The sequence below is a fragment of the Aquarana catesbeiana genome, linkage group LG13 (genome assembly GCF_042186555.1).
Source record: "Aquarana catesbeiana isolate 2022-GZ linkage group LG13, ASM4218655v1, whole genome shotgun sequence".
Lineage (NCBI taxonomy): Eukaryota > Metazoa > Chordata > Amphibia > Anura > Ranidae > Aquarana > Aquarana catesbeiana.
The window spans coordinates 6,405,811-6,419,012 of record NC_133336.1 but is presented as its reverse complement, the minus strand read 5'-3'; the positions used below and the strand labels follow the sequence as shown (position 1 = coordinate 6,419,012).

Below are 13,202 nucleotides of genomic sequence, written 5' to 3'. Positions count from 1 at the left end.
ATCAGAGCCTGAGGCTCTAGTTGGCTTCAAAAAGGGTGGGCTCGGGGAGCAGAGCCCACCCAGTTGTGTGACAATAGCGAATTAATTTTCGCTAATGTCTTCCTGCTTTTCCTCCCAGCCAATCAGGAAGTGGGTCCTAATTGGCCGGGAGTCCTAAGACCCCATTGGCTGTGAGTCCTAAGTCCTGATTGGCCAGGAGGAAAAACAACTGCCATGACCTTGGAGGAGATGCAGGGGGAAGTCACCAAAGCCACAACCTGGATAGGGTGACTGCAGGGGGCCTGACAGGCGAGCGGAGCAGTGATCGATCGAGCATTGATTGATCAATCGATGGGAGGTGGGAGGTGGTTGGCTGGCTGGGGGAAGGGGGGTGGCTTGTCGCTTGTTGGGTGGGAGCAGTGGGCCGCCCCCCTCCCCCCAAGAAAATTATGCACCAGCTGCTACTGGAGTAGACCCCCCAATATTATCATCCATGTGTAGAGATGGTGATATCTCCATACCCAGGATGAGCACAGAATACCACTGACATGATTATAGCACCATACAACATGACTCGTATTGTGCTATAATCTCCTTGTGTATGGAGCATGAATGGTATCAGCCGACAGTGTGAGGCCGGGATCAGCATTGCTAGTGATTGATCAGAATAGTCAGGTGACCGGAAGCTCATATGAGGCTCTGATCGGTGATTGCAGTGAGATCTGATTCCCCCGTGTATGTCCTCCTATAATCTCATCTATTTTACTAGCTACCAGACCAAAGAGAATATCAGATTTTTAAGTAGGTTTTATGAAGTCCCTCTTTCATGGCTGATAACAGATTGTGATAAGATCCAAGAATTAGATATCAGTCCAGGATTGGCTATATACTGATACAAAAGGGAAATCCATATAATTGCATTATTATTATTGTTTGGTTTAGATATAAAACTGTCCCAGAATATTATTGTCTCAGTCAGTCCTGTTATACTCACAGTAATATCTCTATCTGGCTTGTTGTCAGAGCTTTCAACAGATAACTGAACTGGCGACCCTCCAGATTGTTCCCAGACAGGTCTAGTGTCTTCAGTGTCCGGTTATTTCTTATTACAGATGCCAGGTGGGGGCAGGATCTGTCTGTCAGGTGATTAGACATCAAACTAGAAGAGAAGAATGTTACCAGAAGAAAATGAATTTCTCCCCCAGGAATGAATGTAACTATTCTTTACATGAATGGAACTCATTTCTCTTTATTGGAATCATTTATATCAGATCACTTTGACCCCTTTCACACTGAGCCGCCCCGGGTGTCAGCGGTACCGATTTACTGTCGTTTTAGCGTCTATATTCGGCTGCTAGCGGGGCGGTTTTAACCCCCGCTAGCGGCCGAAAAGGGGTTAAATCCGTCCGCAAAACGGCGCTGCAGCGGTGCTTTGCCAGCAGTATAGCAGCACTGCCCAAGTGTTTTCAATGGGCAGGAGTGGTGAAGGAGCGGTGAAGGAGTGGTGTAGGAGCGGTAGCAGCTGAGGCTTTTTTCAGGCGCTATGCAGGCGCTATTTTTAGCGCTGTAGTGCCTGAAAAACGCCTCAGTGTGAAAGGGGTCTTAATAACATTCCAGGAAATAGAATTTTATAAGAAAAATATTATAATAGAGTAGACTCTCCAATATTATCATCCATGTGTAAGAGTCCAGGGCTTACTATGCATGCACCAATAGCGCGTTGCCGCAAGAGGAAATCCATGCCAACTGTGCATGCACCAAAGACGCCTCAGTGCGCCAACCCACACTTGCACAGAAGACCTGATGGAAAAAGACAGGAAAATGCCCAGGAGGCGCACAGGAAGTGACCTCAACCTGATGGAAGAAGGTGGAAAAAATGCATAGGAGGCGCACAGGAAGTGACCTCAACCTGATGGAAAAAGGCAGGAAAATGCCCAGGAGGCGCACAGGAAGTGACCTCAAACTGCCCTATATAAACCCAGCCCAGACACTACCAAATTGCTGGATTATCTTCAGTCCCCCTTGTTCCTGTGCTAGTGTGTGATCTGTCTGAACCTGTTGTGACCTGGAAACCTGTTTGACTACTCTTGATTGCTGCTTGCCATTGACCTTGGATTTGTACCTTGACCATTCTACTTCTTTGCCCCTTTTGTACTCATCTGCCAGATTGGAACCGACCCCAGCTTGGATCTCGACCCATCTTCTTCTAATCAACCCTTTTATACTTCGTTGCCAAACTGGACTTGACCTCGGCTCAGATCTCGAACTAAGACTTGCACCGGTGCTACTCGGTGTCCACCAAGTCTCTGTCTCCATCTCCAGAGGCTTCAAGGACCCGAGGTGCAAGGGAGGCCTCCCCACTACTTAGGTCTCACTTCAGATACGTGGCCCTTGTAAAAGAATAATCCAGCCATGTCTGAGACTGAGGGGAGTGCTTCCGCCTTCGAGGCCCTGTGCCAACAAGTGGCCTCTGTGTCTCAGGCCCTGACGTCCATACAAGAGGGGTACTTTCAACTGAAAGGTCAGCTGACTGCAATGGCCAATACCCCAGTTCTGAGCCCTGTCGAACCACCTGTTATGGCAATGGAGCAGACCATCTCTACTCCAGCTCCTGAACCACGGGTTCCTATGTGGGAATGCTTTTTAGGGGTTTGCAAGTTCCGGGCTTTCAGGAACGCCTTACGGCTATACTCTACCTTACAGTCTAGGACCTTCTCTTCAGAGGATACAAAGGCCAGGTTCGTAGTGCCTTACTTACAGAAGAACGTCAGGCATGGGCTCATCAGCTATTGGAAAGGCCATAGCCATATGTCCAATGCCATAGCAATGCTCTATGATGAGCCACAACAAACCACCACAGCTGAAACAGTGTTGACCTCTCTACAACAAGGGAAACGCCCTGTTGAGGACTATGTAACGGAATTCCGCAAGTGGGCTGCAGACACTGCATGGAACGACGCTGCCATGCGCCATTAGTTTTGCTTGGGCCTGTCCGAGCCCCTCAAAGACAAATTAGCAAGAGTGGGGCTCCCTGATACATTGGAACCTACAATTCAGTTGGCTATCCAGTTTGATCGCAGACTCAGAGAACCTCACAGGGAATGATTCAGTATGGCCCGTCCCACATGGATGCTCCCACGAGTACCCATGGCTCCACACCTGAGAACCCCTGAGACCCACGCATCAACCCCAATTCATGACGCAGAACCAGTGCAACTTGGCTTAGTTCATGCACCCCTCACACCCGAAAAGCGAAAACGCTGTCGCCTGAACAATCTATGCCTGTATTGTGGTGGAGCGGGTCACTTTCTTCATGGATGTCTCATTAGGCCAAGTAAGTGGATCGAACCCCCATCTGTTTTCGCCGTATGTTGTTAAACCCTCACATCTCACTCTCTGCCTCTCTTTGCAGATACCGGGAAGGATAATCTGAGTAGCAGCCATTATTGACTCTGGGGCTTGCAGCTGCTTTATTAACATCCACTTCTCCAATAAGTTCGGAATCCCACTATGCAAGAAGCCCCAGCCATTTACCGTTCATCTAGCAGATGGCTCCACACCAACCTCGGGTCCAATAACCCATGAGACCACCCTCATATTGGCCACCACCAAGCAGACCATCAGGAATATCTTCAGCTGGACGTGATTTCTTCCCCCATTTTTCTGGTTATTTTGGGGTTACCGTGGCTTCAACAGCACCAGCCACAGATTGATTGGTCCACTGAAGTTGCATTTTTCGGCTTACCCTATTGCTTACACCACAGTTTCCCACAACGAGTCTGTTTGACAGTTCAGAATTATGGTATACTCCGTGCTCAGGATACTATCGGGTTGCAGCCTCCCCTAATCGGTTCACAAAGGAAACTTACAAATGGTAAAAACAAAAAAGTGGGGTAAGTGGCGCTACCCTAATACCTAACGTGTAGGGGATTATTAATGATTAAGTGAAGTGAGGTAGATGACACTACCTATACTGGGGGAAATTCCTCTCCCTGACTGTGCAAAAAGTGTGCACCCTGCACGTAGCAGTGCTCAGATATTAGATAAACAGATACTTAAATATTAAATAAACAGATATGATAAAGCAATCATAAAACCACATATGATATACAAAGTGTGACCAAACCTTATTAAAAAATGGCATATGAATATAAAGTGTAGATAAAAGATATTTGCGCTGCGCTTGATAATCTATTATAAATGGTGTCAAAGATCACTAATAAATAAATATCAAATAAATAAATACAACTTTCCACATAAGAACTTCCTATGTATATTGTGCGTATTATCTTCTACATTGTGTATACATATCAAACAATTAAAGTGCAATGTGCATATATAATAACGCCAAAGTAAACTTAATCCAGTGATGTATAGGACAACATGCAATATCTCGCATCTAGTGCAGCATGCAAAAAAAATATAACAAATAGCATAAAAGTGCTCAGTGCGTTTTTAAACGCAGTCAATATAATCTGCGTTTAGTGATCTCCATATTATAGTGTCCATAAAATGTCCAAAATCAAATGTGCATCTGTGTCCAGCAAAATCCAAAACATCCAGTGCACTGAATTCGAATGCTGCAAACAACCGTGGTGTATTCTGGTAACCCCCCAAAGTGATTGCGCTCACCTCAGAGCATGTGACACAGTAGCTAGCTATGTCAAATCATGCTTAGTAGCCACCCCTTGGGCTCTGCAAGGTATGTTAGATGCGATCTCCACTCACTCTGGGTTGAAAAGGCTCCATAGACATCCAATCATAAAATGAAGAGAGACTACATAGTGTAATACTATCAAACACTAGTTTATTCAGATATAAAACCACTTCCCACAGAGGGGTACTCACATTCTCCTGGTGCTGCTGTGCACCAGACAATAAAACGCTGTATAAAACCGCTAGTTTGTATGCCGCAGGGTATGTGTTTCTCCCAGCTCAGCTGTGTGCTGTTTCGTCCGTCCTGGCCCCTCCCCTACGCTTGTTCGACAGAGGGGGTCACGTGTCTTCATCAGGGGGATATAATTGGACGGATGCTCTGTCACTTAAATACTCTCCCGGCGGCCATTTTTCCTGAGATCGCAGACTAGATCCTAATGGGCTACAGTACTCTAGCTCATGTATTGCGGATCAGTGAAAGGACGCTGTGTAGCCAAATGCTATCACTCTGTAACCCATTCAGTCTATGCCTATACTAATCCAGGACGGAGCCTTAGGAAAGAAACAAGATACCCCGCCGCACTAACATAGCCATGCATAAAAAAATACATATTAAATAACATAGAGCCAAATATTAAGATATACTGACATAAGGTAAAAGTGAGCCATACAAGAAAACAATCAAAATGGTAAGAGCAAAATAAAATGAAAACAATATTGAACAATAATGTGTATCTTGAATTCTCTTCCTTAGAACATTATTGCAATAAAAACTGAATCTCTCTTATTAAAATGTGGACGCTACCCCATAAACATTATGCTAGGGATTACAAAGTGCCATAACTGTTATGGAACCTGTATATCCGAATAGAAATGTACAAGTTCAGAATACTGAAAACAGAAATCTCCATACAAAGTTCAGCATTAACCCATAAGTCTCTATATTAAAGTTGAGAATCTATAACTTGCAACATCCCAACATCATTGGGGGGGGGCATTGCAAGGGGGGTTTAAAGGTAGGGGGGGGAATGAGAGCAGGGATGGGGGGGGAGAAGTGCGGGGGTAGGTGGTATAAGAGAAAGAAAAAACTCCACTCGCTTGTGGAGATGAATAAAACCAGTATTAAGGAGGGTGAATAGATGCCTTGGTTGTATAAAAAATCTTATGAGGATAAATGAAGTGGATCTAAAACTTAGAGTAACAAACATATAAACTATTCGAACTACAACAAACATATATCCTTAAAATAGGTAAAAATCTATAAGCTCAATTAAAAATTACTCAAAAAGCATGTAAGATCGAACTCTTTGTTCAATCCACCAGGCGACAAAGAGCCAAGCTGGTATATCCACCAGGATTCGCGTTTACTAATATCCCTGACATAATTGGAGCCTCTCCAGTTGCGTTTGGGTGCTTCAATTCCCCAAAATTTCATACCTTGCGTACTTTGATTATGAACCCTTTTGAAATGTATGGAGAGGTGATGTTTATCGTGTCCCTTTCTTATGTTTCTAACATGCTCCTCCATACGGTCTTTCAAAGCCCTAGTAGTGCGGCCCACATAAATAAGATTACAGGGACATTTGATCGCATACACCACCCCTATCGTGTCGCAAGATATAAAATCCTCTATGATATGCAATTTGCCCCTATGGGGATTAGAGAACTCCTTCACTCTCTTATTATTAGATGGAACCCTGACGCAGCTGTAACATCTTCCACAGCCGAAAAAACCTTTTAGGTTCCAAAACATTTTAGGCTTTGGTGGGGGTGGTTCCACTATATTATGTACTAGCCTATCACGTAGCGAGGGCGCCTTCTTATAAACAATCTTGGGTTTATCGGACAGAAGGTCTTTTAAATGAGTATCTTGTTTAAGTACACTCCAATATTTCTTTAAAATCCTCTCTACCTCCCTACTTTGTAAACTGTAATCCAAAACAATACAAGTACCATCAAATTCTTTGTTTCCCACAGCTGTGTTTTTATCTTTCAATAAATCATCCCTATCCAGATTCCTGACCACATTTCTTTCTTTCTTCAGAAATTCTTTTCGGTATCCTTTATCTAAAAACATTCCTTCTAACCTATCTGATTGGGTCTCAAAATCGTCTACAAGCGTGCAGTTTCTCCTCATCCTCATAAATTGGCCCCTGGGAATATTATCAAGCCATGGTTTGTGGTGACAGCTCGTAGTGGAAATGTATGAATTACGATCTGTAGCTTTAAAAAAGGACCTCGAGATCATACCTTCTGCTGTATTGAGTATCTCCAAATCCAGGAAGTGTATACGGTCCTTACTTATATCCCAAGTCAAAAAGATATTACGATCGTTATCATTCATGGTTTCCAATAGCGCCATTAATGATTCTCTACTTCCCTTCCACATGATTATAAGGTCGTCAATAAACCTTTTGTATAACGCTTTATCTGTATACTGTTCGACCCTTACTGACTCCTCCTTCCATTTAGCCATATATAGGTTTGCTACGCTCGGGGCGAATTTAGCGCCCATAGCAACACCCTTTATTTGCAGAAAGAATTTATTATTGTACCAAAAAAAGTTATGGTGTAAACAAAAATCCAAACACTTCAAAATAAATCCACAAAGGCCTTTATCAATCCCTTCCTCTTTATCTAGGGCCCATTTCACTGCTTCCAGGGCGCCCTCGTGGTCAATGTTGGTGTATAACGATGATACGTCTCCCGTGACCATAATCATATCATTTTCCATGTTAAGTTCATTTATCAATTGAAGGGTATGCTTAGTGTCTTTAAGATAAGCTTGTGTCTTTTTTACTAGAGGTTGTAAATGTAGATCTATGTACTCCCCGAGCCTTGACGTTAAGGACTCGATCCCACTCACAATGGGTCTTCCCTGGAACAACTACCCATCAAGAAGGGAATGGAGGAGCATGTTAGAAACATAAGAAAGGGACACGATAAACATCACCTCTCCATACATTTCAAAAGGGTTCATAATCAAAGTACGCAAGGTATGAAATTTTGGGGAATTGAAGCACCCAAACGCAACTGGAGAGGCTCCAATTACGTCAGGGATATTAGTAAACGCGAATCCTGGTGGATATACCAGCTTGGCTCTTTGTCGCCTGGTGGATTGAACAAAGAGTTCGATCTTACATGCTTTTTGAGTAATTTTTAATTGAGCTTATAGATTTTTACCTATTTTAAGGATATGTGTTTGTTGTAGTTCGAATAGTTTATATGTTTGTCACTCTAAGTTTTAGATCCACTTCATTTATCCTCATAAGATTTTTTATACAACCAAGGCATCTATTCACCCTCCTTAATACTGGTTCTATTCATCTCCACAAGCGAGTGGAGTTTTTTTCTTTCTCTTATACCATCTACCCCCGCGCTCCCCCCCCCCCATCCCTGCTCTCCTTCCCCCCCTACCTTTAACCCCCCTTCCAATGCCCCCCCCCCCCCAATGATGTTGGGATGTTGCAAGTTATAGATTTTCAACTTTAATATAGAGACTTATGGGTTAATGCTGAACTTTGTATGGAGATTTCTGTTTTCAGTATTCTGAACTTGTACATTTCTATTCGGATATACAGGTTCCATAACAGTTATGGCACTTTGTAATCCCTAGCATAATGTTTATGGGGTAGCGTCCACATTTTAATAAGAGAGATTCAGTTTTTATTGCAATAATGTTCTAAGGAAGAGAATTCAAGATACACATTATTGTTTAATATTGTTTTCATTTTATTTTGCTCTTACCGTTTTGATTGTTTTCTTGTATGGCTCACTTTTACCTTATGTCAGTATATCTTAATATTTGGCTCTATGTTATTTAATATGTATTTTTTTATGCATGGCTATGTTAGTGCAGCGGGGTATCTTGTTTCTTTCCTAAGGCTCCGTCCTGGATTAGTATAGGCATAGACTGAATGGGTTACAGAGTGATAGCATTTGGCTACACAGCGTCCTTTCACTGATCCGCAATACATGAGCTAGAGTAGTGTAGCCCATTAGGATCTAGTCTGCGATCTCAGAAAAAATGGCCGCCGGGAGAGTATTTAAGTGACAGAGCATCCGTCCAATTATATTCCCTGATGAAGACACGTGACCCCCTGTGTCGAACACGCGTAGGGGAGGGGCCAGGACGGACGAAACAGCACACAGCTGAGCTGGGAGAAACACATACCCTGCGGCATACAAACTAGCGGTTTTATACAGCGTTTTATTGTCTGGTGCACAGCAGCACCAGGAGAATGTGAGTACCCCTCTGTGGGAAGTGGTTTTATATCTGAATAAACTAGTGTTTGATAGTATTACACTATGTAGTCTCTCTTCATTTTATGATTGGATGTCTATGGAGCCTTTTCAACCCAGAGTGAGTGGAGATCGCATCTAACATACCTTGCAGAGCCCAAGGGGTGGCTACTAAGCGTGATTTGACATAGCTAGCTACTGTGTCACACGCTCTGAGGTGAGCGCAATCACTTTGGGGGGTTACCAGAATACACCACGGTTGTTTGCAGCATTCGAATTCAGTGCACTGGATGTTTTGGATTTTGCTGGACATAGATGCACATTTGATTTTGGACATTTTATGGACACTATAATATGGAGATCACTAAATGCAGATTATATTGACTGCGTTTAAAAACGCACTGAGCACTTTTATGCTATTTGTTATATTTTTTTGCATGCTGCACTAGATGCAAGATATTGCATGTTGTTTAATACATCACTGGATTAAGTTTACTTTGGCGTTATTATATATGCACATTGCACTTTAATTGTTTGATATGTATACACAATGTAGAAGATAATACGCACAATATACATAGGAAGTTCTTATGTGGAAAGTTGTATTTATTTATTTGATATTTATTTATTAGTGATCTTTGACACCATTTATAATAGATTATCAAGCGCAGCGCAAATATCTTTTATCTACACTGTTTGCACGATTATGAATGCGTGACCTGCGTTTGCTGCTAGATATATTTATATTTTTTTTTATATGTTTTATTTTCTGAGTTTCACGTTTTGTGCACATTGAGCATTGGATTATTGTGGCTCGCAAGATTTTCCTTATTTGATATGACTATAAAGTGACCAAAAAAACTAATCATGTGCATACAAAATAATAAATAATGTAATGAATCATAAAAAGTTCCCAAATTCATCAAAAATTCATCAGAAAAAATTGTATCAAAAAGTGTGTATCAAAAAAAGTCCAAGTGATAAAAAGTCCCAAAAACAGTGTTGATATGAAATTGGTGAAGCTCCAGAATAACCAAGTATTCAAACGATCAAGTGACTCTTGTGCTCAACAGATCAGGTGACTCATGTGCTCCCCCTTATGGGTCCCCACTCACCAGCTCCTGTTACCCCTGCAGGGTTGATAGGCATGTATAAATACCATGGGTGGTCTCCCTTAATGGCTCTACCAGTGGTCCGTCCGTGGCCTATCGGGCCTCTGCAGCTCACTCCACCAGATCAGGGCATCCAAACCGGTCATCTGCTCAGCACATCACCAGTCACCATATCCAGTTAATTATTCAGCAACTTCTCAGGGCTGGGTCCTCATAGGAAAAAACAAGGCTCCCATAGTGTACTATTAAAAGTACTTTTATTTTAAAATAAAGCTAAAAACAAAAACTTCACATCGAATGGAAAGAAGCTTTAAAAAATACTACAATAGATGGTCAGTGCAGTATGTAGGGGAAGCCAGTTCGCAGTGTGCGCTTCAACTGCGTTCCAGGCTCCCTACTTCCATACCAGAAATGGAGTGAGTGCGTGGCTCCGCCTTACGCGTTTTGTCATTTGACGTTCTCAAAGGTGGCGCCATATTGTTGCACCTCACGCCTATTAAGGCGAGCGGCTGTGCGGGTTCCTCCCCCTCCCAGAAGATAACCAATAAGCAACCAACATTGCCACAGGGGGGCGTTTCTCCAGAAGAAGCTACGAGGGAAATGCTAACCGAAGTCCACACGCATAATAGCGGCACCATCCCATTAGTTGATTGAAGCTCTACATCTCCACTCACCTTTGGTAGTCATATTACAAACAAGGGTACAATGGAGGCATGTACATAACAGTCAATAAATATAGTATAAATGTACAGTTACTGATATATTTAAATGGACAAATATCCAATGATGGATGATATAGCTCATTGATTGATGAAAAAATATCTCAAGTGGCCAGCCGCAAAACTGCAACTCAAGCCACCAGATAAGCTAAAAATCCGGACAAACCCAGATACTACCTGGTAAACCTAATTAGAAAAAGATGTAATGTCAAAAAGGAAAGTATGATTGAAAATAAAACAGCCATAATGGAGAAGAAGACCTGATATAATGGGCAGGGAATATACAAGTATGTATGTATAAGCAATATAGAAACAAAAAGGTTTCTATATTTGTGGGAGAAAAGGTTATGTATGTAAACAGCAAGACAGATGATGTAATCCTCATATATATATATATATACACATATATGAACCATAAGTACAAATAATAAGTACACGTAGCATACCAATAAAATTTGGTCAACCAGATATGGCAAACCAAATCTTCGAGATCTGAACTAACAGTTGTATAAAACCCAGGTGTACATAGTGAATCCAGGTATTATTTATTAGGCCTCATAGAAGATTCAGGTGATAAGGCTACAGCACCCCTACGTGGTAAAGCCTATAATTACATATAATTCCCTACCCGGGTAGGCCATGGCTCAAGATAGCTCAAAACCAGGGGGGTAATGATAGTAGCCTCAATGGCAGATCCCTGCCCTATCATAAAGTGTGGTATGGCATTGAGCCACAAACAGGTTCCATGAAACTGTCTGCAGCTAAATAAGATAGGATTAAATAAACATCCTAAGAGTACCTAAGCTAGTACATGAGCATAAGAGACCACCCTATTACCCAATCAGGGCCCAGATAGGCCAACTAATGGGCTCCCAAGCTACATAAAGTGAGGTTCCTAAATTAAATACATACTATGGGCGTGCTGATAGTTATCCCCATAAGAAGGCTACTAGTGTACGCATAAGGTAACCTAATGTTACTGAGTAGTACCTGGGTGATAAATTTCGTGCCAGAGAAACCCTGCACCAAAACAACTGGGCACGGAACAGAGCTGCCCCAATGTGCACCAACTGTAAATGTGTAGTTATGGATTAGCCATAAAGTAGTTCAGATCTATGTCAAGGTTGAGCCCTTTAGGGGCAAGGGACCCCAGCTGGTATATCCAGCTGGTTTCAGTCCTGGAGATTATGGTTTGTTTGTTTGCCCCTCTCCAGTGATCTTTAACAAGATCAATACAGTAGAATCCAGTCGGGTCTCTATGATGTACTTCATCAAAGTGTCTTGATAGATTATGTTTAGGGAATCCGTTTCTTATATTTTTAATATGCTCCCGTCCCCGGACAAATAGGGGACGGATGGTTCTTCCCACATACTGGAGATGGCATGGACATTCACTGATGTATGTAACATGGGTGCTATGACATGTTAATAGTTGTTTTATCCGGTACTCCCTATGGTCAATAAGTGATTTAAAGGATTCCTTTTTCCTCGGTTGTCTTTTGCTGGCTTTACAAGGTAGGCATCTTTGGCACCTATAGAAGCCCTTCATATCAGAGAAGACTTTGATTGGTTTGGGGGGGGTCGATAACATTATGTACTAGGTGGTTCCTCAGAGTAGGTGCTTTTCTATACACAAATTTTGTTTTTTCAGGCAAGATTTTAGACAGAACACATTCCTCTTTCAAGATGGGCCAGTACTTCTTCATAATACGTTCAAAGGCCTTATATTGGCTATTAAACAAAGTTATGAAAGCTGTGTCCATTTGGTTGTTCTTATTCCTGGTTTTGTTCTGGAGTAGATATTTTCTGTCCATTTTCATAACTGCAGATCTGCTGGGAATGAAGATGGCCAAAAAGTTAGAGGGGTTTTTAAACTAGGCGATGGGGGGGAGGGTCCAGAGACAGTGATAGCCAGCGCGGAAGATACTCCAGAGGGTAGTATTGGGGGCATTAGTGGTAGGTTAACCAAAGCACAAAAACGCAAGGTGAGTATAGTAGCAAGTCCAAGTTGCAATCTTGAAACACCCAATACGAGGACAATATGCGACCGGTCTAAACTATGTGACATGTTCACCAATGCCAGGAGCCTGGCGGACAAGATGGGTGAACTAGAGATACTGTTGTACAAGGAGGATTTGGATTTTGTGGGAATTTCAGAGACCTGGTTCAACAGCTCTCATGATTGGCTGGCAAACATTCAAGGGTATACCCTATACCGCAAGGATAGAGAGGGTAAAAAAGGGGGAGGGGTATGCCTATATATCAAGAATAATGTACAAGTGAATGTGAGAGATGACATCACTGAGGGGGCTACGGAGGAGGTGGAATCTTTATGGGTAGAGCTCCAAAGGGATGAAGCTAAGGGGAAAATAATACTGGGAGTATGCTATAGGCCCCCTAACCTGAGGGAGGAAGTGGAGACGGATCTCCTATCACAAATTGGATTAGCAGCAAGGATGGGAAGTGTTATCATAATGGGGGATTTTAATTATCC

General features: G+C 42.5%; 1 protein-coding gene across 1 annotated transcript in view; it reads right to left on the bottom strand.

Moving 5' to 3' along the window:
• The window catches only part of LOC141117572 (ribonuclease inhibitor-like), a 253,846-nt gene that overhangs the window by 234,200 nt on the left and 6,444 nt on the right, over positions 1-13,202 (bottom strand). Inside the window, exon 2 of the mRNA XM_073610480.1 lies at positions 974-1,138. Coding sequence (XP_073466581.1) covers positions 974-1,138 — 165 coding nt within the window. The remainder of the gene's footprint in view (positions 1-973; positions 1,139-13,202) is intronic.